General features: G+C 40.4%; 1 protein-coding gene across 1 annotated transcript in view; it reads left to right on the forward strand.

Moving 5' to 3' along the window:
* LOC140911634 (uncharacterized) overlaps positions 1 to 27,932 on the forward strand; it is a 117,773-nt gene that overhangs the window by 42,635 nt on the left and 47,206 nt on the right. Inside the window, exon 6 of the mRNA XM_073345075.2 lies at positions 7,293 to 7,462. Coding sequence (XP_073201176.2) covers positions 7,293 to 7,462 — 170 coding nt within the window. The remainder of the gene's footprint in view (positions 1 to 7,292; positions 7,463 to 27,932) is intronic.

Genomic DNA, 27,932 nt, shown 5'->3' on the forward strand with positions numbered 1-27,932 from the left:
GGGTTTGAGTTCTCTTTTATTTTAGAAGTGCTAAACAGTGCTTATATATCTATGGACAGTTGAGGTTAAAGTAGCCAATTAGATTAGGATTTGAAATGTCTGTTTACAGCAGAGAACTTCTCACTGTTGAGGTGACACCCAAAATAACAGTTTTTTAAAGTCGGTGAAAAGGGAAAGGAATTGCAGTGACCTATATTGTTCTCTTGCCACACCCACTGCTGTGTGGCTAGGGCTATATAAAAGTTTACTCAGCAGCTCAGTTCCATTGTTGCGTTGCTATGGGCATTGCTATGTAATGGTGTATCAAACACAAATAAGGGCTAAACCTTGAGGCCCATTCTTGGAAATAAGTCTCAGTTATTTAAAGAGTCCTGAACCTGTGTAAGTCTAATTTTTCTGACAGTGGAAGTCAAATTACTCTTCATTGTAATAAAGCAATTTCATTTTAAAATGCCTTACCGGTGGTGGTGGTGATTTTATTTCATGTTTAGAATGCTAAAATCAGCTCAGGTTCTCTAAGGTTTGCTTTCTATTCAGATGTTCCCTTGGCCAAGTCACATGCACAGGTCACAGATCAATCACTCAAATCCTACATATCCTGATGGAACCAGTTTAAGCAGCATCCTGAAACACAAAGAAGAGATCAAGGAAAAAGAAAGGGTCTCAGCTGGAAGGAAAGAAATAAAGTGAAACCATGGGAAACAGGAGTTTTTTAAGACAAGTATTAAAAGCTTTTTAGTAAGGAAAGGCCCTGCTCAGATAAAATTCTTTGATTCTATCAAGGCCGTGTTCAGGAGAGAAGTTGGAATCTATTTGAACAAGGTTACAGGTATAATCTGAGAAAAAATACATTTAAAATCATGAGTTTATTATTGGGATTTTAATACACTCTTTTGTATTAGTCCAGATAAACTGTGTCTTGTTGAACAGGCTCAAGCAGTACAGTACTAATTAGCTGACATCAAAGACATTGCTTTGGTAGTGGATAAAGATGACATGAGCTACCTGAACATTATGATCTAATTCTGGGCACTAAACAGAGCATGACTGAGGGTGAACTGTTCTTTACGCAAAGCCTGACATATCCGAGAGGAAATTGCTAATTTACCTTAAGCTTTAGCTGGACTTACTTTTATCATAGTGTTCTTAGAAACTTTACAACAATAGCAATAGCAAATATAGCTATGTTTTTTATGCATAGAGTTTTATCTACAAAGAAGTTTGTCCTCCTGTCAACCAAAAGGGTCTAATTCTTCTCTTACTTACGCTGTTGCAAATCAGGAGTAACTCTACTGAATAAAAGGAGTTATAATGATGTAAAATGGGGGTGAGGTCAGATTAAGCCACAAATCGTTAAATCATTGACATTCCCACTAGTTTTACATTAAATGCTTACATTATGCAAGATACTAAATGCTCTCAACACCTATTGATTTCCCTGGCAGGACAATCTCAAAGTGAGTCCCTGGGTGATTTATGTGCACCATTTCTGTGAATAAGTACAATTTAGATGTCCCCCCTTCCTACAAAATAGAGATGGTATAATATATATGTACCCAACACAAGAGAAAAAGTGCTGATACTCCGGCAAAGTGACAAAAAGCAGCCACGATTCTGTATATTATATTATATGCAGTGTTGTTGTAGCCATGTTGGTCCCAGGGTATTATAGAGACCAGGTGGGCGATATTAAAAGAAGTTGGTCCAATAAAATATATTACTTCTCCTACCTTCTCTCTCTATATCAGAAGTTCTCAAAATGTAGTCCGTGGTCCGCGAACTCCATTCAGGTGGTCTGCAGATACTTCCCTCTAAGGTGTGTGCCTGGGCAGTCGCACACGAGAGAACGAAGGGCCACCCACCTAATTAGTAGAGCTGCGCAGGCGTGACTCCACTAATTAAGTGCCTGGACCCTGGAAAAGACGCATGTAAGGTGAGGTGGTGGCCTTGCGGGGGGAAGAGGAGGTAGGTGGGAGGGGGCAGTGGGGTGAAAAGAGAGGGCGGGGGGAATTTGGGATGTGCAGGGCTGCGGCGGCCAGAGAAAGAGGTGACTTTCCCCAGCTCCAGGGCTGTGGCTGCCAGGGAGAGACCCCCCTCCTTCCTACCCCAGCTTGGGGGCTGCCGCAGCAGGGGAGAGACCCCCCCACTCCTTCCCAACCCCAGCTCGGGCGCTACCGTAGCGGGGGAGAGAGGGCACATCCATCGAATTAGAAAGATAAAACTACTGATATTAAAATATGAGTTGTGTGCTTTTATTTGTAGAACAAAAAATGTTAATTATTAAGGTTTTTTTATATAGTGCTTTTATCCAAAGCACTTTACAATTGTTAGCTAATGGTACAAACAACATCTGGAAAGATCATTAAGTGGTCCGCTGAGACCCTCGGCAATTTTCAGGTGGTCGGCGAAAAAAAAGTTTGAGAACCACTGCTCTATACTGTGTTATATGCAGTGTAGTTGTAGCCATGTCAGCCCCAGGATATTAGAGAGACAGGGTGGGTGAGGTAATATCTTTTATAGTACCTACTTCTGTTAGTGAGAGAGACATGCTTTTGAGTCACACAGAGCTCTTTGGGTCTGGGAAAGATATTCCAAAAAAATCTCAGCTCAATACAATATGGAACAGATTGTTTAGCATAAGTAGCTAGCACATATTTTTAAAATCTGGTTGGCATGTTGGAAAGTTTTGCCCATTCTCCGCCCCCATCTACCTGGACAAGGGAGGGGGCAGGAAGTACTGAAAGCACAATCCCTGTTCTCCCTATTAGTCTGCAGCAGGGGAGCAAGGAAAGGTTTCTTAATCCTTCTTACACTGCAGTGTAGCAACACAGGATAGCTCACCACTCTGTGTCATCCACAAATGTTATCCGCAGTTATTCTATATTTATTTCCAGATCATTGATGAAAGTGTTGAATAGCATCAGGCCTATTACTGACCCCTTCAGAACGCACTAGAAACCTCCCCATTGGATGATGAGTCCCCACTGACAACTAGTTTTTGCGATCTGTCACTTAGCCAATTCTTTATCCAGTGAATGTGTGCTCTATTGACACTGTATAGTACTGTTTTTTAAATCAGAATGCCATGTGGTACTAACTGAAAAGTCTTACAAAAATCTACTACATCTACGCATTTACCTTTATCAACCAAACGTATACTCTCATCGAAGAAGGAAGTCAAGACCTGTTTTCCATATTGACTGGTATTAATTATATTCCTTTCCCTTAATTCTTTCATTATTCTGCATGGGATTGATGTCATCGTAACCAGCCTTACTTGCTTGGGCATCCCACTTGCCCTTTTTGAAAATTAACACTTTTCTAGTCTTCTGGACTTTCCCTGGTATTCCAAGATGTTTTTTAAAATTTAAATCAGTGGGCCAGAGATCTCCTTAGCCAGCTGTTATAGGACTGTTGGATACAAGTTATTCAGTCCTGCTGATTTAAAAATGTTTATTTCCAGTAGCTATTGTCTAACATACTTCTCCATTACAAATGGTCTGGAAAGTATTTTGTAATCCTCATATGATATTGGTAAATTAACCTTTTATTTTTCCAAATACAAAACAGAAATATTTATTGAACACATCTCTTTTCTGCATCATCATAATAGTTTTACCATCTCCATCTAGAAATGGGCCTATCCCATTGCTAGAATTTCTCATGACACAGGGGCTCATTCATAGTAGACTACACTATGTCAGCAACTCCTATCTCCTGTCTGACCTGTCAAACTCACTACACTTAACATGTTGCTGTCATAGTATTTTTTTTATGAAGAGTTTCTTGTAAAGTATCAAATGGAAGCTGGGAAAACTTGGGTCATTAGTATCATTGTGAAACCTATATATTAACACTACCTGAGGAATTATGGATACTTACCGGTGTTATGTTTTAAAATCTGTAGCCAAACAAAGAGAGAAACAGGTTTTCAAGACAGGAAGGAAGGTAGTTATCTCCCTGCTTCTCATGTAAATTAAGTATTGGGAAACCAACACAAAGGAAGATGCATTGGCATGCAAGTCAACAGGAAAAGCCAGGTTGACTGAAGAATGTGAAATCAGCATGGAAAGACAGAGATTAAAGCTACAGGGGGTTGGCTTGTCTGTGGGGGGACAAAACAATGAGTTTTGGGGAAATATAAGGTGAAGCAAAAAGACGTTTTGTTATCCATCACTGAGGTAACAAAGAGGTCAGTGCCTTTTGTATCCATGAATGGTGGATCTCCAGCCATGTGGGTTGGTAATGTTGAGAGGTGGCTTTAGGTGAGAAAATGCCTTAGGCAAGGATTGCAGCCTATTAAGTTTTAGTCACTAGAAAGCATATTATACTTCTGTTTTATTTGTAACTATTTTCTGTTTCTGTTGTCTTTACTTAGTATCACTTAAATCTGTTCACTTGTAATAAGCTTATTCTTGGTTTTACTAGAAGTTCATCTCATTGCTGTTATATTACAATGGGACTCCTTGCCTGCGCTAACAGGCTAGTGTGTATACTCTCTCTTTGGAGATAGTGGACTTGGTAATTTCTGTGAGTGTCCAGTGACACTGGATACTGCAGAACACTCTTCTGGGTGGTTTGGGAACTGGTTTGCACCAAGAAAAGCAGAGTAAGGGCTGGCAGAGTCTAAGGAGTTTATTTGGCTGACTAATAAACTGGCGTGGCAGGGAGTTGTCACTCAGTTTGGCACCAGCAAATCTTGCTTTTGCTAAGGCAGAGGGTAACAAGGTGACTTGCAGTTCTCGATGCCCTGAGAAAGCATCACATGTCCCTAATGTTTAACTTGGGTGCACCCAAGTTAAACTTCTTAATGTCCTTAGTGCTGCTAGCCATAGGTTTTTCTCTGTTGTCTTTGGCTTCCCTTGGCAACTTTCTGCACCTCATAACTTCCAATGTATATCAGTTGCTATTTATATCTTCCTTTTTCCATTTGTTATATATTACTTTTTTATTTCTAATTGCTGCCTTTGCTACTGAATCAGGATGGGCTTTTAGTCAAAGTGGCCTCTTTCTTGACTGAGGGATTGTGGCTTTCTGGCCATCTGATAAACTCTTCTTAAATAACTCTAAATTTTTATTCACATTGTTCTGTCTGTCTAAATCTTTCCTCCCAATCAATTTTGCTCATAATTTTTCTCAGTTTTGGGAAATTAGTCCTTTTGAAGCATAAAGTATATATGAATGACTGGTTGGGCATGTCTTCTGTTTGCACAGGTCATGATTACTTGTCCCAAGGCAACAACCAATGTCTAGTCCAGTCATTAATTCATGTTTATCTGTCATAATGAGGTCCAAGATAGTTACCTCATGTCAAGTGCACTCCTTCTGCGTTAGAAAATTATCTATAAATTTTAGAACATCTAATGAGTATTTACTGGTAGCTGCATGAGTCCTCCATCATACATCTCTCAAATTGAAGTCTCCGATAACAACACAATTTTTTCCCACACATTTACAGATAAGTGCTTAAAGGGTAACTCATCCTTTGGCTTGATGTGATGGTCTGTAACATGACAGTTTTCCCTCTTAGGCTATGAGGCCTATTGAAAAGCCTGCTGTGTCCACACTGTGGTGTATAGCTCTATGGCAGTGGCGAGAAAGCACGGAAAAGCTTCAACGGCTCCTTGCTGCTGGAGCTTTTCCCTGGCTTGAGGAAAGGCTCGGGCGGAGGCCGGGGGGTGGTGTGGAGGGGAAAAGCTCCAGTAGTTGGGAGCTGACGGAGCTTGTCCTGGCTGCCTCCCCAGCTGCCAGAACCTCTCCCTGCAGTAGGGCAGGGGTCCATCAGTGAGCAGCTGGCAGAGCCTTTCTCTGCTGCCTCCCACCGACTGGACCATTCCCTTGCTGGGAAAGTCTTTTCCTGCAGAGGATACTACACTGCTAAGCACTGTAGACTGGAGGCATAGTTTGAGTGAGTGTCGAGAGCGAAGGGTATATTCTTGCATACATACCCACACCCTGCAGGGCATGATTCACTGGCAACCCAGCTACTTATATCTGTGCTGTGGGTGCCACTGGGATATGTACTCTGCACGCGACCATTAGTCGATTACATCAGATCCTCTAAGAGAGGATGATGAGAATTCTTTATATCTAGCACAGATTTTAAGAAGTTCTGGTTAAGTTTTGCAGTATCTGCTGCTGTCACTAGCACTGGGTGCTTAGAAATCTTTAGATTTTAACTAGAGTTGGGGAAAAAAGCCTGGAAAACTGGAATAGATTAAAGCAATATAGGTATGTTAATTCAAATAAGAAAATGGATAGCCCTGGCAGAGTAACTGAAAGTTACAGCTCATGCAGTTGTGGTCTAATAATCACATAGCTCATAGCTAGTGAACTGCACTAATTACTGGATATATCTTGCAAGGTGCTGAGTGCCCTTAGCACCCCAGACAAGATGCTCAGTACCTTGCAGAATCAGCCCTTCTATACCAAATCCAGGAAGATTTAGGGCGGAAACCTGGTACGACCAGGATTTCGTTTTTAGGAGCAGATCCTCAGTTGCTGTAGAACCTGCCCTACGTCTATTGAGTATAGTGAAGCCAGTGACATCAACAAAACTATGCCAGTTTACATCAGCTGAGAATCTGTGCCTCAGTCTTTACTCAGGCAAAACTATCAGTGACTTCAGGATTTGGGCCTATTTCTCTGCATTTTAAAAGCCAATTATGCCATTTTAAAAACAAAATTTTTTAATTTTAAAATTTTAAAAACGAAAGGCTCCAGGCTAGCAATGATTATTCTTTGACTACATAGCTACCTGAAAGTGTGGGCTATGTCAATATCACGGTTATGACTAGTATTTACTAATGCTCCCACATCTCATGCTGACAAAATAAATCTCTGAAAGTTCTAGTAACATTTAAATGCTTTTATAGAAAATACACACAAGGGAAAAACATGTTGACACCTCCACAGTAAGCTTTTCTAGGAATATTTCAAAACAATCCATGTTAAGTGTCAGTGCAATGTTTTCAGATTTTTTTTCTTTACTAGAAAATATTCAGGAAGCATATATGATAGAATCTCCTTTATTTGGAAGAGCACTGGCTTTGTAATCACTTGATATAAAAATACATTTTGCATTTTCAGTTCATATCATGGCTTTTTGAAAGCTGCACTTTCACGATGGATACATTAGTGAAAACATTATGCAAACATACCCTGAAATTGAATTATCCAAATGAGATCAATCAATAATTTATATTCTACCATGTTAATCAAAACAATAGACAATGAATATGGGCTTGTATTTTGTGTTTGATCATTTCGGTAATCTGGCTCTCTTTTTCCAGGGAGGGAGATTCAGATTGTAGACTGCCATTGCTTGAACGATGAGTGGCTGATCCAGCTGGGACTACATCATCCCCAGTGTTTCACTCTTTACCATTGCCATGATGAAACACAGAGCATTACTCATAAGGGGTTAATGAAGTTCTTTCAGCACTGCAGAGACTCTCTTAAGGTAAGGTCATCCTTACAGCTTTACTTTCTGAGACATGTAGTATGAAGCAATACTAATATATTTCAGATTTCTAAACGTGTCCACAGATTTCTAAACATGTGCTCTGTCATATGCACAAAAACTATAAAAGTAGCATCCCAGTAAAGAAGTATTTCATTCAACTGTCTGCTTTTCTTACCAACTTTTCATAGTATTTTTAAAATGTCATGCTTATCACGATGACCAGTAGCGTGTCCTTGATTCCCTGTGCTTCCCCCATCTGTCTGTTGTACTATTCATTTCTCATCTTATTCTTCATTTGTAAGGTCTCTCACCAAAGGCTCTTCAGCAAAGAAAGCAGTCATGGGATAAGAGGGAAGGTCCTCTCATGGATAAGTAACTGGTTAAAAGTCAAGAAACAAAGGGTAGGAATAAATGGTCAGTTTTCAGTGGACAAGGATCTGTACCGGAACCAGTTCTGTTCAACATATTCATTAAATGCTCTGGAAAAAGGGATAAACAGTGAGGTGGCTAAATTTGCAGCTGACACAAAATTATTCAGGTTTGTAACTCTTTGCAGTCAATTTTGGACTTAATTAAGGGATCTCACAAAACTGGGAGACTGGGTTACAAAATGGCAGATGAAAGTAGTGCACATTGGAAACCATAATCCCAACTATACATACAAAATGATCGGGTCTAAATTAGATGTTACTACTCAAGAAAGAGATTGGAGTCATCATGGACAGTTCTCTGAAAACGTCCACTCGATGTGCTGCAGCAGTTAAATAAGCTAACAATGTTAAAAATCATTAGTAAAGTGTTAGATAATAAGTATGGATACAGTTTTGTCATGGTAAACTTAGGCAAAATTTATGGAACAGTCATGGTAAAAATGTACAAAATGGTCACGACAACAAAAATATGTAACAGTTTAATAATAAAATATTACAGTGTAACATTTACACAAAAACAAACAACATTAATGCAATATTTTTCATTTCCTTGTCAAAGTAAACTGTTTCAAAATTATATATGCATATTGTGCAATAATTTTTCAAACAAAAATAATGAAAAACTACAAAAGTAACTGATTCTTTTTAGTAAAGTCCCTTTTGCTAAAATGGTAGAGTGACTAGAGTGAAATCCCTGCAAGCTGCATGGACACTTTTAAAAGACACCATAATAGCGGCCCAACTTAAATTAAATTAAAAAACACAGTAAAAGAACTAAAAAAGAGCCACCGTGGCTTAACAACCATGTAAAAAAGCAGTGAGAGATAAAAAGGCATCTTTTAAAAAGTGGAAGTCAAATCCTAGCGAGGTAAATAGAAAGGAGCATAAACGCTGCCAAATTAAGTATAAAACTGTAATAAGAAAAGCCAAAAAGGAGTTTGAAGAACAGCTAGCCAAAAACTCAAAAGGTAATGATAAAATGTTTTTTAAATACATAAGAAGCCTGAATCCTGCTAAACAACCAGTGGGGTCCCTGGACGATCAAGATACAAAAGGAGCACTTAAAGACGATAAAGTCATTGCGGAGAAACTAAATGAATTCTTTGCTTCAGTCTTCACGGCTGAGGATGTTAGGGAGATTCCCAAACCTGAGCCATCTTTTGTAGATGACAAATCTGAGGAATTGTCACAGATTGAAACAAAGAATTCTGGAGGAGGTTTTGGAATTAATTGAGAAACTTAACAGTAACAAGTCACCGGGACCAGATGGCATTCACCCAAGAGTTCTGAAAGAACTCAAATGTGAAATTGCGGAACTATTAACTATGGTTTGTAACCTGTCCACATAAATCAGCTTCTGTACCCAATGACTGGATGATAGCTAATGTCACGCCAATATTTAAGAAGGGCTCTAGTGGTGATCCCGGCAATTACAGACCGGTAAGTCTAACGTCAGTACTGGGCAAATTAGTTGAAACAATAGTAAAGAATAAAATTGTCAGACACATAGAAGAACATAAATTGTTGGGCAAAAGTCAACATGGTTTCTATAAAGGGAAATCATGTCTTACTAATGTATTAGAGTTCTTTTAAGGGGTCAACAAACATGTGGACAAGGGGAATCCAGTGGACATAGTGTACTTAGATTTCCAGAAAGCCTTTGACAAGGTCCCTCACCAAAGGCTCTTATGTAAATTAAGTTGTCATGGGATAAGAGGGAAGATCCTTTCATGGATTGAGAACTGGTTAAAAGACAGGGAACAAAGGGTAGGAATAAATGTCAAATTTTCAGAATGGAGAGGGGTAACTATTGGTGTGCCGCAAGGATCAGTCCTAGGATCAATCCTATTCAACTTATTCATGATCTGGAGAAAGGGGTAAACAGTGAGGTGGCAAAGTTTGCAGATTATACAAAACTGCTCAAGATAGTTAAGACCAAAGCAGACTGTGAAGAACTTCAAAAGATCTCACAAAACTGAGTGATTGAGCAACAAAATGGCAAATGAAATGTAATGTGGATAAATGTAAAGTAATACAGATTGGAAAAAATAACCCCAATTATACATACAATACGATGGGGGGCTAATTTAGCTACAACTAATCTGGAAAGAGATCTTGAAGTCATCGTGGATCGTTCTCTGAAGTCGTTCATGCAGTGTGCAGCAGCAGTCAAAAAAGCAAACAGGATGTTAGGAATCATTAAAAAAGGGATAGAGAATAAGATGGAGAATATCTTATTGCCCTTATATAAATCCATGGTACGCCCACATCTTGATTACTGCGTACAGATGTGGCCTCCTTATCTCAAAAAAGATACACTGGCATTAGAAAAGGATCAGAGAAGGGCAACTAAAATTATTAGGGGTTTGGAACGGGTCCCATATGTGGAGAGATTAAAGAGGCTAGGACTTTTAAGCTTGGAAAAGAGGAGACTAAGGGGGGATATGTTCACGATTCAGGGTGCAAACTCTTTTAGAGCCTGGAGTTCAATAGCTGCTTCATATTGGCAAAGATCAACTATCTCTTGAACACTTGAACTACTGCTATGACCATTCTCTTTTGTAAAAAATGAAACGTAATCCTCAGCGTGTTCAGTGTGATAAAGAGCTGCATTGAACTAGGTGTTCCATCTGGTTATTATGGGAACTGTTGTTGGGATCGAAGGACTGTTCCCTCTTTCTGTTAGAAAAATACAGGGCAGGCAGCGAAATCACGTTTTACAGCCACAACGAATTCATTTACTTTCAAAAGTATCTTCCTCTACAGACTGCCCTCAAAGTTAAGCAAATGTGCCATGCATGTAAGGTGTGCAGCATTTAAAAACAAAGTTTTCAAACCTCGATCCCAAGCTTTCCTCATGTACATGGCATTATTGGTCACAAATGCAGTGTTACGGTCAAATGGTAGGGCAGATTTTTCAACTGTTTCCCATATAGCTTTGTGGACAGTTTTAAAATTGACAGCTTCCAAAACTTCACAGTGTTACAAAAAAACCCCCCAGCTTGTGTTTCATTTGCATCAGAAGTGCCTGCATTGTCACTGCTTGTTGGGGTGGGGCGGCGGTGGCAAGAATGTTAAGCACATACCTTGTCTTCAGCATTGGTAGTTTCATCTACCACAATGCTAATTCCTTCACAGGACTGCAACTTTTCCTTTAATTCTTCAATATAACAGTCAAACACTTTGGAAGGTAACATTTTTTAAGTGATCTGCACTCGGTATAACACCTACCTTGGTCTCTAAAAACCATCTCAGTTTTGGATTGTCAAGGGTATGCAGGGGTATATTTACAGCAGAGTGTTAATTTGAACACTTTATTTCTCCTGTAAAGCTGCTCCTCTGTGTTGGTATTAAACCACTCTGTAACTGTTTTCTGCTTTTTAAAATTTCTATCTGCATTCATTTTTAATGCCTTTCATTTGTGCTTATGAGTTGCACTTTCAAGATGCTTATCACAGCTAGTGTTACTTATAAAATCAACATGTACATTGCATGATGTAGAAAACAACTTTTCTTCACTTTCATAGAATGTTTTAGGATACTGCTCTGCTTGCTGCCTAGTACTTAATTTTGTCATTTCGCTCAATTTTTTTGTTTGCTGTTTTTCTCTGTCTTCTTTCAAATTAATTCCTGTAATCCCTTCTTTTAATGTTTGTTTCCATTCACCACTGTAAAGAAAGTGAGAAGTGGTGAATGGAAACAAACATTAGCAAGTTTATTTCATTTCTTCTTTTTTTACTGTGACAAAGTTCCTCTGCTACCTTGGTGGGTCCTGTGCTTATTGGCGGATTTTGTTTGCCTCAGAGATTCACAGTAGCCCTCAGTTTCACCACTTTTGTGGCTCAAATCTGCCGTTCACTCAGATAACCTCATCACTGGCCAGCATGGGGAAAAGGAAGGAGAACAATCCCCACAGTCTCTGTTGGCCCACCTAGTGGGTCGGGGGACAGGCCAGGGACCTTCCCCTCTGGTGGGACCCACAGTCCAAGTCAACTTCTTCGGTATCCAACAGGGAGTTGTGGGGATGGGGGGAACCTGGACCCGCCCTCTACTCTGGGTTCCAGCCCAGGGCCCTGTGGATCACAGCTGTCTATAGTATTCTGTGTAACACCTGTGTGACAGCTACAACTCCCTGGGCTACTTCCCCATGGCCTCCTCCCAACACCTTCTGTATCCTCACCACAGGACCTTCCTCATGATGCCAGATAGCATTTGTACTCCTCAGTCCTCCAGCAGCACGCCCTCTCACTCTCAGCTCCTTGCACGCACCTCACTAACTGGAGTTTCAGATTAGCAGCCATGTTAGTCTGTATTCATAAAAAGAAAAGGAGTACTTGTGGCACCTGAGAAACTAACAAATTTATTTGAGCATAAGCTTTCGTGAGCTATAGCTCACTTCATCGGATGCATTCAGTGGAAAATAAAGTGGGAGATTTATATACATAGAGAACATGAAACTATGGGTGTTACCATACACACTGCAACAAGAGAGTGATCAGGTAAGGTGAGCTATTACCAGCAGGAGAGTGTGTGGGGTGGGAACCTTTTGTAGTGATAATCAAGGTGGGCCATTTCCAGCAGTTGACAAGAACGTCTGAGGAACAGTGTAGGGTGGAGGGGGGGAATAAACATGGGGAAATAGTTTTACTTTGTGTAATGACCCATCCACTTCCAGTCTCTGTTCAAGCCTAAATTAATTGTATCCAGTTTGCAAATTAATTCCAATTCAGCAGTCTCTCATTGGAATCTGTTTTTGAAGTTTTTTTGTTGAAGAATTACAACTTTTAGGTCTGTAATGGAGTGACCAAAGAGACTGAAGTGTTCTCCAACTGGTTTTTGAATGTTATAATTCTTGACGTCTGATTTGTGTCCATTTATTCTTTTACGTACAGACTGTCCAGTTTGACCAATGTACATGGCAGAGGGGCATTGCTGGCACATGATGGCTTATATCACATTGGTAGATGTGCAGGTGAACGAGCCTCTGATAGTGTGGCTGATGTGATTAGGCGCTATGATGGTGTCCCCTGAATAGATATGTGGACACAGCTGGCAACAGGCTTTGTTGCAAGGATAGGTTCCTGGGTTAGTGGTTCTGTTGTGTGGTGTGTGGTTGCTGGTGAGTATTTGCTTCAGGTTGGGGGCTGTTTGTAAGCAAGGACTCGCCTGTCTCCCAAGATCTGTGAGAGTGATGGGTCGTCCTTCAGGATAGGTTGTAGATCCTTGATGATGCGTTGGAGAGGTTTTAGTTGGGGGCTGAAGGTGACGGCTAGTGACGTTCTGTTATTTTCTTTGTTGGGCCTGTCCTGTAGTAGGTGACTTCTGGGTACTCTTCTGGCTCTGTCAATCTGTTTCTTCACTTCATCAGGTGGGTATTGTAGTTGTAAGAACGCTTGATATAGATCTTGTAGGTGTTTGTCTCTGTCTGAGGAGTTGGAGCAAATGCGGTTGTATCGTAGAGCTTGGCTGTAGACAGTGGATCGTGTGGTGTGGGTCTGGATGAAAGCTGGAGGCATGTAGGTAGGAATAGTGGTCAGTAGGTTTCCGGTATAGGATGGTGTTTATGTGACCATCGCTTATTAGCACTGTAGTGTCCAGGAAGTGGATGTCTTGTGTGGACTGGACCAGGCTGAGGTTGATGGTGGGATGGAAATTGTTGAAATCATGGTGGAATTCCTCAAGGGCTTCTTTTCCATGGGTCCAGATGATGAAGATGTCATCAATGTAGCGCAAGTAGAGTAGGGGCATTAGGGGACGAGAGCTGAGGAAGCATTGTTCTAAGTCAGCCATAAAAATGGCCTGTATTTTCCACTCCATGCATCTGATGAAGTGGGTTCTAGCCCACGAAAGCTTATGCCCAAATAAATGTGTTAGTCTCTTCGGTGCCACAAGGACTCCTCGTTGTTTTCTCTCATTCTAGCTATCATTAGTGATCTAATTGTTCAGTGTGTATTGGTATACAGATTCAGTTAAATAGTGGATTTCAAATTTTGTCAGAAATGTATTTGAGAACTTTCATTTTAAAAATAGAATACTAGGCCTGTGGAAATAAAAAAAAAAATAAAACAAATGTTATCATCAAGGTATTAAAAAGCCCCAGGTGCAGTGCTTTCACATCCTGTTGATCCTTATTGTAGTTCATAAACATATGTACTGTTCTCCTAAGCATAATGAATCAAATTCTGCTTTCAGTTACACCAGTCTAAATCCCTAGGCGCTCTACTGATGGCTTTGCACCAGTGTAACTGAGTAGAATTTGACCCATTATTTTGAACTTTCCCTCTTTCCTCTCCCAGCACCTGTAAGAGCAACTTGTAATAGTCATCGAGGTCACAGTATTCAGGAAATAAGTAGATTAGTTGGATATCTGTTGAATACTTCAGATTATTTGACTGCCTTTTGTTTGCAAAACTCACTTTGGGATATCCTTCTATCATGGCATGTAATTGCGCAGTTCTGTATCACATGCCTAGCTATTCAAACTGAATAAAAGCCTTTCAATTCAAAACATTTTAACTACGCATTTAAAATATTCTGAATAGAAAGTCTACCACTTGTCCGTAGCAACTTATTTAACAAACAAGTTGCAGGTTTCATTGTTTAGTCCATTAACTTTCTCAAGAGCTGCAGTGGTGAATCATGCCCTAAAGTGCAACTTCCCTTAACTATATTGGAATCATCTTACCTTTTAGGGCACTAATATTATGGCTCCTTATGTAACTCTGAGCTCACTCTCAACTTCGAGCATCTTCAAGGATTGGACCATATGTGACATTACCATTTAAATAACCCCTAGATGTTACGGGTTTTTGGCTGGACAACAGAATATTTGTCTGGTACATGACAGAGGGGGAAGTGTAGTACACTGGGGGTGAGGGGGAAACAGCTTTTATTCATGTGACCAATATCAAATCCAGAATAACCAAAGCATTACATTGATTTTTTCCCACTTATGTAAACACTATCTATCAGTGCCTTCAGTACAAATGAGTTTTCCTAGGCCAAGTAATCTCTTCCCATAGCAGTATTCACTGGACAGGGGGAGGAAACCTCTGCAAAGATGCATTCTTGGTGATCCAGTTCTGTGCAGTGTGGATGGGAAGCGTTGTGCCCCCCCATGGAATAAGCTGCATGGATAAACTTATGTATTCTCAGGAATATCTGTGGAATATGGAGTAAATACAGTGCATATCCCTACAGATTACCTGGTAATTGTATTTAATTGCCATTTAATGTGTGCCCTTGTTTAAAGATGAACTCTGTAGGAAAGTTGTTGGGTTTTTTCCTGCTTGTTTTTTATATTAGAAATATCATGTGTTGGAGTCACTTGTTTTGCTAAAGGACCTTCTAGAAGACTAGGGAATTAAGTGGGATAGTGATATCACCAGATGTGTTGAAACTTTCCCAACCCTCAGTTTAGGGGAGATTGGGGTTCTCACAGAGACAGCTTGTATCCCAGCTGTTTAATGTTAGGAGCTAGAATTAAAGAAGTTTTAATTAAAACAAAACTTTAAGAGAAGTCTGACTCAATGTCCCCTCCTTCCCTCATCTAAGTCATGGGAAAGCTGCAGCTCAGGTTTCAACCTAATGTGATGTCACAGTTCTTTTCCAGTTCTTCAAGAACAAAGGGTCCTTCAGAAAAACAGGAAAATCAAGGTCTGATGTTTCTGTTTATACAAACAAGCTGTAACAAATCCCTGAACAAAATCCTTTTGTTTGGAAAAACACTAACGGCTTGTCTACATGAACAGTTAGTTCATGACAAGTTGAGATGTGAATATACCCTCACTAGCCTGAGGAGGACTAACTCTCCATATGGATCCCTCTGACATGCATTAACGCTCTTTGATCTAGTTGAAAGCTCTTTGATCTAGTCCTCTTTGAAACAGGCTAGATCACTGCACATTAACGAATTGTTAATGCATATCGGCATGATTTACATGACAGCTAGTCTGCAGCAGGCTAGTGTGGGGTGGATTTACACTCTTGCTTGCAGCAGACTAAATGTGTGTGTAGACAAGCCCTGAGACTTGAATTTTCAAAGGAGTTTAAAGGTATTTGGTGCTGAAATCCCACTAGAATTCAATGGCAGTTTGGCAGCTAACTTTCTTAGGTTCCTTTGAAAATTCCAGCCTAAGATTGACCTTATGCATTATAAAGGAGAAAAAAAGGAGAAGTAGAGAGTACAAACTTTGTGTTTGTTTGTTTGTTTGTTTTATTTTGTAGTTCACCTTTGAACCACAAAATAAAATGTATTTACAATGTAATTAACAGTACTTAACCTGTAAACATCAAGTATGTATGTATCCAACCTGTAAACAAGAATGTGACTCAAATGGTCAACAGTTGCCATACTGATAGTTTTACATTACTTTTGTGCCCTGTAAATTAAACCATAATTGCATAGTCTAGAACATACTGGTTCTGATATTCATCAATGACAATAAGATCAGTGTTAGTAAGAAAATGTTTATTAGATTTTGATTTGCCAATAAATAGTTAAATTCTAATTCATAATGGTTTATGGCAAAGATTACAGCAGCTTTATGTAAGGGGACTGTTGTCCCCTTACTAAAACTCAGTGAGGGGGGTTTGGTTGCTAGCTCCCAGTACCAAAAGAAAGGGGAAGGGTCGATGGGAAATCAGGAACCTCAGACTGACTGTCCCCAGGAACAATGGGGAGAGGCCAATGCTCCAGGTCAGCCTGATTGACAGGGCGGGCAGGCTAATCAGAAGGCCAGCATGGGTCCTGTCCTCCGTGTAAGCTGGAATTGCCTGAGTCAGACAGAGTGGGGCTGAACTAAGGAGAAAGAAGGGGCCCAAGCTGAGCTGAGGAGCAGATCCTGTGCTGGGAGCAGAGCTGCAGCCACAGAGCCAGAGACATAGCCCAGGGAGAGCAGATCCTGCGCTGAGAGGAGGGCTGGAGCCGCAGAGCCAGAGGGGTCAAAGAAGCAGCCCAGGGGGCTGGAGGCAGAGCAGCAGCAGCATCACTGCTGAGGCAGAGTGGAGCCGAAGCTAGAACAGTGGAGCTGGAGCAGTCTGGAGCCGGGTGCGGTGAGCAACTGGGGCCAGCCAAGGGGAGACCCTGGGCAAAGGGCCCAGTGCAGAAAGACACCCCCAGCCAAGGGTCCTTGTAGGGCAGACCGGGAGGGGGTTCTTAACCCGACAGGGGTCTGATGCTGGGAAGAAGGGTCCCACCACCCAAAGCCTGGAGGTGTGTGGCCACCACCAGAGCAAGTGTCCAACCCACAGCATCCCTGCAGCACAGCCAGGGCCTGAGAAGGAGGCCTGGGACCTACAAGAAACAAACTGTGAACTGCCCTGTCGTTCCAGAGACACTGTTTGTAATGTTCCCTGCCACAGAGCGGGGTGATGTGTTTTCCTTTAACCTTTCCCATTTTTCCTTATTCTTTTTTAAATTAATTGCTGATTAAATAAATTGTATTTGCTTTAAATTGTACAAAATGATCAGTGGGTCAGGGAAGTGTCCAGTGCAGAGAGAGTACCCCAGAGTGGGGACACCCTAGCCCCTGTCCTAGGTGACCACAGCAAGGTTGGGGGTTGAGCCCCCCAGGAATCCTGGGCCCAGCCTTGCTGGCGTTACGAGGACTGTGCCAGACAGGAGAGTGGAAGGGGAGTCCTCGAGGGCAGGCAGGCCTCTGGGTAAAGAAGTGGGAGCGAGGACTCAGATCCTTCTGCTAGCCCATTTCACCGGGGTAGTGCAGAAGCCAGGAAAGTTCCCCACAATAGCAGGACCATTCCCTCGCTGACATTTACCACAGCCATGTGTGGTAGTACAAAAGGAGCCACATAGGCTTTTAAAAGGGGACGACTACTTCAAATACTAGGAAGCTGTAATAGGCTTATAGTATTTGTATTCATTCTGTAAAGTAAGAATCTGAAATCTACTTTCCTCAGGTGGGAATGTTTGACGTCCTAGTTGGTTAGATTTCTGTTCTGTTGGTTTAGTAATACTCCATCTTTACCACATTGGAATAATGATCGTTTTTAGTATTTGTATAGTGCTTTACATTGTAAAAGCAGTCTACAAACCTCAATTAATCTACACAATGTCCTTGTAAAGTATTATCTCAGTTTTATAGTGGAGACATAGAGGTAAAATGACTTGTATGAGGCCAAACAGTGGTCCTGATTCATCTCACAATTGTAATTATACTGACTTTAGTGTGGAGTGTAACTCTACCAACTTCAGTGGAGTTACTCCTAATTTACACCACTGTAAGTGGTAGGAGAATCAAGCTCAAAGAATGAGTGGCAGAGCCAGGATTAGGCTCTCCCCATTGTTCCTGGGGACAGTCAGTCTGCGGTTCCCGATTTCCCATCGATCCTTCCCCTTTCTTTTGGTATTGGGAGCTAGCAACCAAACCCCCCTCACTGAGTTCACTGGTTCACTTGGCTCCTAGTCTGAAGACCCATCGAAGTCCCAAATGCTTGGAAGTGGGACTAATAAAAATGGGTATCTACAGGAATTAATGTCTAAATGCCATAATTTGCACTGAAGATTAATAAAACTTTGGGTCCAAAGTTTAAAAACCCATCTCCCATGTTGCAAGTGCAATCAGTTGATAATGCAAATAATTGAGAGTGCAAATTATGGCTTTTAGGCATCTAATTGCATGATTTGCTGGTGCAGTCAGATAACTTCACATTTGAATGCCATAATTAGTACTTGCAATTGATTACTCTCACAAAATTAGTGTCAGGATTGAAGCCCCTTTTAAACTTTGGTCCATCAATTTACAAATTATTCAATATGTTGGTATTAAGGTACTGCCTAGATCACTTTGCAGTTGTTATCAAAGAATACAAAATACATACCTCTATTGAAGTTTCCGTACAGTGATATGTTTAACAACGCAATTCGAAAAAAACCCACATCCTGGAACTATGCTTGGCAAGGTGTCACCATGCCTCTGTGGGTCAAAACTGAGAATACCAAATTCATGACAAACTGCTGAGAAATAGGGCAGACACACCCAAAACTGATGGTTATTCTTTCATGAGATAAACCACACCAGCAACAGAAGTAAACTTCTGTCTCATCACACTGGCTAACAAGAAGTCAGACATGCAGCCTCCTTCAAGATTCCAGTCCTGGATTCAGTACCCAGACACTAGACTTAATGATGAGTGGTTATTTCAAACCAGTTTCATCAAACAAAAGGTTCTTCTGATCCTAAAGAACCAGCTACATACCGGGGTCAATATATAACTCATATCTTACCCAATAATCATGCTGTTGCCAATCCTTTAATATCTAATATCTAAAGGTTTAGTTCTAAAAAGAAAGAAAGAAAGGTGAGAGTTAAAATTGGTTAAAGGAATCAAATACATACAACAATTGCAAAGTTCTTGGTTCAGGCTTGTAGCAGTGATGGAATAAACTGCTGGTTTATGTCAAGTCTCTGGTTGCTTCCAAATCATTGGAAGGTCCTCAGTCCCTTGGTTAGAATGCTTCCATTAGTATAAGTCCATAGTCCAGGAAAGAGGCAAAATGGAGGACCTTCCAGGGCCTTTTATAGCTTCTGCCAATCTTTCCTCATAGGTCATGTTTTCTAGACCTTTAATCATTTTTGTTGCTCTTCTCTGGACTTTTTCCAGTTTGTCCACATCTTTCCTGAAATGTGGCACCTAGAGCTGGCCACAATACTCCAGTTGAGGCCTAATCAGCACGGAGTAGAGTGGAAGAACTACTTCTTGTGTCTTGCTTACAATGCTCCTGCTTATGATCCACTATGACCCCCAGATCCCTTTCTGCAGTACTTCTTCCTATGCAGTGCAACTGATTGTTCCTTCTTAAGTGGAGTACTTTGCATTTGTCCTTATTGAATTTCATCCTGTTTACTTTAGACCATTACTTTAGACCAGTTTGTCCAGATCATTTTGAATTTTACTCCTATCTTCCAAAGCACTTGCAACCCCTTCCAGCTTGGTATCATCTGCAAATGTTATAAGTGTACTCTCGGTGCCATTATATAAATCATTGATGAAGATATTGAACAGAACCAGACCCAGACCTGATCCCTGTGGGACCCCACTCGTTATGCCTTTCTAGCTTGACTGTGAACCACTGATACTTCTCTCCGGAATGGTTTTCCAACCAGTTATGTACCCACCTATAGTAGCTCCATCTAGGTTGTATTTCCCTAGTTTGTTTATGAGAAGGTTATGCGAGACAGTATAAAAAGCTAATGTCAAGATATATCACATCTACCGCGTCCCCCCTATCCACAAGGCTTGTTACCCTGTCAAAGAAGGCTATTAGGTTTGTTTGGCATGATTTGTTCTTGACAAATCCATGCTGACTGTTACTTATCACCTTATTATCTTCTAGGTGTTTGCAAATTGATTGCTTAGTTATTTGCTCCATTATCTTTCTGGGTCCTGAAGTTAAGCTGACTGATCTATAATTCCCCAGGTTGTCCTTATTTCCCTTTTGTGTAGATGGACACTATATTTGCCATTTTCTAGTTCTCTGGAATCTCTCCCGTCTTCCATGACTTTTAAAAGATAATCGCTAATGGCTCAGATATCTCCTCAGTCAGCTCTTTGAGTATTCTGGGATGCATTTCATCAGGCCCTGGTGACTTGAAGCCATCTAACGTGTCTAAGTAATTTTAACTGGTTCTTTCCCTATTTAAGCTTCTGCTCCTACCTCATTTTCACTGGCATTCACTATGTTAGGTGTCCAATCGCTACTAACCTTTTTGGTGAAAACTGAAACAAAAACATCATTTAGCACTTGTTTGATTTCCACATTTTCTGTTATTGTTTCCCCACCACCACCGCCATTACTGAGTAATGGGCCTGCCCTGTCTTTAGTCTTCCTGTTGCTTCTAATGTGTTTGTAGAGCGTTTTCTTGTTACCCTTTATGTCTCTGGCTAGTTTAATCTCATTTTGTGGCTTGGTCTTTCTAATTTTGTCCCTACATACTTGTGTTATTTGTTCATAGTCATCCTTTGTAATTTGACCAATTTCCACTTTTTGTAGGACTTTTTTTTTGAGTTTCAGATCATTGAAGATCTCCTGCTTAAGCCAGGATGGTCTCTTGCCATGTTTCTTATCTTTCTTATGCAGTGGGATAGTTTGCTCTTGTGGCCTTAATAATGTCTCTTTGAAAAACCGCCAACTCTCTTGAACTGTTTTTGCCCCTTAGACTTGCTTCCCATTGGATCTGGCCTGTTGACTCACTGAGTTTGCTAAAGACTGCCTTCTTGAAATCCATTATCTTTATTTTCCTCTTTTACCTCCTATCATTCCTTAGAATTATGAACTCTACCATTTCCTAATCACTTTCACCCAAGCTGCCTTCTATTTTCAAATTCTCAACTAGTTCCTCCCTATTTGTCAAAATCAAATCTAGAACAGGCTTTTCCCTAGTAGCTTTCTCCACCTTCTGAAATGAAAAAAATGGTCTCCAATACCATCCAATAACTTGTTGGATAATCTGTGCCCTGCTGTGTTATTTTCCCAAGAGATGTCTGGATAGTTGTCCCCCATCACCACTAAGTCCTGTACTTTGGATGATTGTTAGTTGTTTAAAAAAAAAAAAGCCTCGTCCACCTCTTCTCCCTGGTTAGTTAGGTGTTCTGTAGTAGACCCCTATTATGACATTACCCTTGTTTTTTTACCTCTTTTATCCTTAACTCGAGACTTTCAACAAAGTCTGTCTCCTATTTCCATCTCAATCTCAATGGTCTCTGCAGTGTCTTTCTATTGACTTGGCTTGTTCCTGTACTTTGAACACCCAGCTTCGACCACTGGTTTGCATGTGGACTCTGGCTATGATACTGATTCTGGTTTGACGACGGACTCTGATCTCAGTTTTGACCCTGGCCTGTCCCTGGATCTCACTTCCAATGTCATTGTTGGCCTAGTCCTGACCCTACACCCAGCTTCAACAGCCACACCAACCACTAGGCCTGATTACTGGGAGGCAGCGCCTGACATCACTTCTCACCTCATAGGGATGTTGTGAAAATAAATAAATTAATGTTTGTGAAGCACTCATATTATAGTGATGAGAACCAAAGAGAAGTTCATAAGGAAATGAATTCTGTCTTCAGAACAGGGTTTGGATAGTGTGCAGTGAATAAGGCTTGGGAGTCACACATTGAACAAGGACAAAACAAAATATTGACTATGCATCTTGTGCATTGAATGAAGCAGGAAAAATAGTATCAAACAGCTTTTTTTGGAGCTGCCTTATACTTACAGATTTAATATACCCTATTGACTTTAGTTTAAATGAGTCAAGTTTTTCTAACATGTCTGATTATATATAAAAATCATATAGTACAACTTTATATAGATGGGCTGTTTTTGCACCTGTTAATTATTAATGCTCTGATGATGATTTTTTAAAAATAAAAGATAAAGGAAAAATAGATCTGAATAATATATTTTATAATAAAAAACACTATCTTGCTAGGATTTGATTCTATAATTGTCTTTACCAAGGGAGTCCACTTATTCCTAAAGGATGCTCAGTATTTTTGTGAGGGAAAATGAAAAATGCAAGTGAAAAATAACCACCAGAGGGAGCCCATATTACCCCATAAATATGACATAATATTTTTTATACAAGCATAGCAGAGGATATTCCATCTTTATTTCAAGATGCAAACGTATGTGGTCTTCTTGAAAATTATTCCTAATAATTCCATGTATTTTAATTTTCTTCAAAGAGCTAGTGAAAACTTTTAATCAGATGCAGTATATTTTTGAATGCTCATAGCAAAGAGAAGACACTTATTGAATAAAAATGCAACCCTAGTAGGTTTGGGACAGTGTAAAATCCTATCTCCAATGAAGTCTGTGGAAATTTTGCCATCAGCTTCAGAGGAACCAGGATTTTACTCTCAGTGTCTTAAATTCAAGGAAATCATTTTATCCACCAGGCTACAAAATGTATAATTTTTGCCTTGAATATTTTTTAAAAGTTTTCAGGAGTTAACAAAGAAGGTGACGATGTGAACTTTTTGTGGTTTTCAGGAATCTGCAAGGGTCACACAAAGAGTGGAGACCTATATGGTACCTACAAGAAAAAAGTGTAACAACTAGTATTTCCAGAAGGAAAGGTGCAGGCTAGAGATGAGGGGCAAGCTGCTTCTTTGAGGGAGTTGTTAGATTTGAACTTTCTATCATATGGTGATGTGGAAGCAGATAGTTAAATGAGTTTAAGTCAAAGATAAATATATTTTTGGAAACCAAAAATCTAGTTAGGTCTGCTGTCTGAGTAGCAAGATATTGCATAAGGTAGAGAATGGAGTGATATATTTGTTTTTTTTAAATATCTCATGGGATTACTCTTGCTTTGCACAAATGTAAATGGGAGGATAATCAGGGCCAATGTGTCTAATGCCAATACTTTGGCCATCCTAAATTACTGATAAAACTGATGGTTTAGACAATCATCATCCTCAGGGCTCTTATAGAATGACAATTTCCAGTTAAAGTCTCAGGGTAGTCATGGTAACCAGAGGAAAAAATGCAAGTGTGGATTAAAAAAATGAGGACTTGATTCTCATTCATTACTTCGCAGTGTAAAGGGGACCAGAGCAATGTAAAGGGGCCTTAGTGTGAATGAGTATCACACCTCAGTGTCATGGAAGTGGTTTGCATTGTGTATGCAAGTGTTGTATGTTCTTGTTATGCTTTTTAACATAGAGGCTATGTTTGATAACAGAGAAACATTTTGAATATAATAGTTACTATGCCACTGTCATGGGGTTCACTCACCAATGTGGCACCTCCTGCTGGCCATCACAGGGCTTCGCTCTGCTAGCTGGTGTGCCTTCCAGGTAAGGTTGGCAAGTTGGGTTGGATGTATTTCTGAAGGTTTCATCACATGACATAGTCTTTAATTAAAAATTCATCTTTAATTCGTGGAGACTCCAGGACAATCCTAAAGGGTTGCCAACCCTACCTCCTGGTGGTGCCTAACCTGTCATCGTCGCCTGCAAACCTGACTCAGTCTCAGTATTGCAGTATCTTCGCCTTCACTTAGCCCTCTGGCCATGTCACTGTCCATATTTTCCTTCTTCCAGGGGGAGGGAGGGGTGGTGGGAAGATCTTAGTTCTAGAGTCTAGCCACTTCCCCAAAGGTGAGTGGGGCGGGGGAGCAGGCCCACCCATTACTCCAGGTCCTGGCCCAGGGATCCTGAAGCTAGCAGCATCCCGCTGCCTCTCCTTAACTTCTCACTTATGTTGCTTCAAATTCCCTGAGCCACAAGAAGATCTCAAAACCCACGACTCTGTGTGACCAGCATGGCTAAAAGGTAGAATTTGTCACACCCGATGATCGTCAAAACTGTGTGCTGCACTACACCAATGCTGCCATTGACACAACTGAAAGATTTCAGTGCTCATCTCCACATAGGAAACTTATCCATTTCTTGAAGAATATACCGCTATCCTAGCTGCTACGGATTCATCAGACTAGTAAGAAAGAAGACTGACTGCCATGTAGTCTTTGCTGTTCTGTTGAACTTAATGAACGGTGAGCTTGAAGTTAAGCGTGCACCTAACTGTTGAACAGGGGCCTTAATTTTTGTGGTGATCTGTTTTACTATGGCACAAAAAGCTCATTCCTTAAAAAAAAAAAAAAGGGCAGGGGGGAACAGAGAACCATGTTTTGGGACACCTAACGCATTACTGGGCAGTGTTTTGCACAGGTTGTGTCTTATTTTTGTAGTAACAATGTATTCACATCCACATAGCAATCCATATAATTATTTTAATACATTCACCAATGTGTGATCTGGTAGATATTAGGCACGTTGGTTCTGATGCATCAAAAGTCTTAATATGGGGATGGTTGCCCCCCCCCCCCCGCCATGCATTGTAATGTACTGTGGCTCATAGTTGTTAATACATCATGATTTATTTTAGTGTTTATACGTGTGATGTGTTGAGGACTATGTTGGAATTGCAAGCTATTGCTTTAAGAGCAGGGGGGAAGGGAAATGTTCCCTGGAACCCTCTAGAAAGGGTTCTAGAGCAAAGCGTACAAGCAGAGGAAGTTTGCAGACAGCCAGCTTAAAGCTGGGTGGCATGAGCTGCACCTCTCTGCCTGAGGGTGCAGCCTGTTTTTCTCTGTTTTGGGGTTTGTGTGTTATTGTTCTGAATTCTCAGAAGTAAAGTAGTGTTATGTTGTAACCTTCCAGCAAGAGAATTTGTTTTTTATTTTACTACTCTGTTTGTATGCCATGAAACATAACAATATGTAAATATTTTGTACCATAAACAGCAATTTTTTGTGTAGGGAGACCTGAGGAAAGTCCTTCACTTGGTTATAAATGGTCTGTTCTGTGGTTCTAAAGAAACAAAAAACATTCTAACCATGGTATTGTATTGGTCCCTTACAAGATGAAAATGGTAAAATTGTCAGTAATAATAGGGAAGAGGCAGAAGTGTTCAATAAACAATGCTATTCTGTATTTGGGAAGAAGACAGAAAATATATTCATATCATAAGATGATAATGAAACATTCCTTTCCAACTCAGGAAGATGTTAAACAGCATCTACTAAAATTAGACATTTTTAAACTAGCAGCTCTGAATAATTTGCATCTGAGAGTTTTAAAAGCACTGGCTGAGGAGCTATCTGGACTGTTAATGTTGATTTTTCAATAAGTCTTGGAACTTGACACACATTAGATTAAAAAGATTGGATTAAAAACTGGCTAACTGACAGGTCTCAAAATGTAATTCTAAATGGAGAATCATCAAATGGTGTGGTTTTAATGGGGTCCTGTAGGGATTGATTCTTGGCCCTACTCTAGTTAACATATTTGTCAATGACCTGGAAGAAACCCTGAAATTGTTACTGATAATTTTACAGATAAGCTTACAAAGAGAAGGTTAAAGGATTACTTGATCACAGTCTATGTGGATACCTACACAACATTTTGAAGCCCATGGGAGCGAACCTTCCAGCCCAGGTTGACAAACTCGAGTTAGTGGGGCTCACACTGGTGCTCTAAAAATAGCTGTGTAGACAGCACTTGGAAGTTGTGGTTTGGGCTGGAGTTGGGCTCTGAAGTCCACCCCACTCCTTCGGCTTTAGAGCCTGAGCTCTAGCCTGAGCCACAACTTTCAAGTGCTGCCTGGTACAGCTGTTTTTCGAGTGCTAGTGCGAGCCCCCCGAGCTCAAATCTGTTGATCCAGGCTGGGAGGCTCGCTCCCGTCGGCTGCAAAATGCTGAGTAGACATATCCTATAAGGGTCTACCTGGGGAATAAAACTTTGCTAATGGGCTCTTCAATTTAGCAGACACAGATATAACAAGATCCAATGGCTGAAAGGTGAAGCTAGACAAATTCAGACTGGAAATAAGATGCATATTTTTAACAGTGAGGGTCTTAGCCACTGGAACAATTTACCCAGGATGGTGGTGGATTCTCCATCACTGGACATTTTCAGATAAGGCTGGATGCTTTTCTAAAAGAGACTACTCCGTCAAACAGAAGTTGATTCAGAGAAGTCCTATGGCCTCTGTTATGCAGGAAGTCGGACTAGACGATCACAATTGTCCCTTCTGGCATTTTCTATGGATCTGTGAATGAATAACTGTCACTTGCCTGTGCACAGAATGTATTTTTGCTTTTTGTATGGATTGCTGTCTCACATGCCAGACTTTCTAATATAAGCTCTGATTTAACCTGCAAAAGTGTACACTTTCCTTGTACCATATTTTCTTGTACAGATAGGGCATTTGCACTTGGAAAGGGGGTGAAATCCTGGCCCTGATGCCAATGGGAATACAGAATATCTACATGGGCAAGTGTTTATATACTCACATAAAAAACTTGAATATATGTTTGTGTCAAGCTTCTGAGTTTTGAAATTTTGGCCCTTAAGGATATGGTTTCAGAGTGATCTATACAACTTATTCTTCCCACTTCAGTTTATCAATAATACTATATATTCTGAAGGAACACATTTCCTCAATCATTTCAATTAAAAAATCAGGAAAATTTGGATCCATAAAATAGATACACTGTACCATGCATCATCTCAATAATATAAATAAATCCTTCAGAAACAAACATATAAACAAATAAAACTATTCTCCCAAAATAGCGACTAGTAAATAAAAGGTCAGCTGATATGAAATGAATAGTCTTCTTCAGAGACAGAAGTATTGCTGGACTGCTGCCATGTATTCCATAATGAAAACATTGTGTTCTGATATTTTATGCCATTCGATGAGACTGCTGGAAATAATTCAGTTAATTTCTGTAGTAATTCACCTTTTGTGTAATAGTTATTTAATTACATACCCTTTCCCACGAGTTTAAGATTAATTAACAGAACCAAGTCTACTCTTCTAAAGCAAGTCACTGAACATATTTATTTGCATTCAGAAGGTTTTGATTTATTTTAAAGTACAAGAAAATGGCAATAATAAGTAATATTGCCATTTTGTTGAGAAATCTATATTTTGTGAAATTAGGCTATGATTTTTTTTTAGTTTTCTGAAACTTCTGCTTATTGTCAATTTAATGTAATTGCATTTAGGACCCAATCCAGCTCCTAGAGAAGTGAATGGAAAGGCTCCTATTGACTTCAGGGGGAGATGGATTGTCCCTTAGGCCTGGAGTACACTACAGATAGGTGAACATAGGTTGCCTTGCATCGACCTACTTGTGTGTTTGTCTATGCTCAAATTTATCACCGGCTAACATAATGGCTTTGTTACAGCAAAGTAGTAAAACCACCTCCTGGAATGGCGTGAAGCCATGGCTCATCTCCTGAGGTCAATAAGGTGCAAGTGTAGACACTGCATGACCTATGTTGACTCTAACGGTCCTTCAGCAGTTGTCCCACAATGCCCCATTCCCTGCAACAGTGACTGCTTGGGTCACAGTTGGAAACTAAACTGCCCTGGGGTCATGGAGACTGGAAGTCTCTCCCCATGTTAAAACTTCCTGTGTATTTTTGAAATTCCTTTTGCTGATTGCCCACTTGCACATCTAGCAATTCTCCCTTGCTATGTGCAACTGCCCAAC

This window comes from Lepidochelys kempii, chromosome 5 (assembly GCF_965140285.1).
Source record: "Lepidochelys kempii isolate rLepKem1 chromosome 5, rLepKem1.hap1, whole genome shotgun sequence".
Classification (NCBI taxonomy): Eukaryota; Metazoa; Chordata; order Testudines; family Cheloniidae; genus Lepidochelys; species Lepidochelys kempii.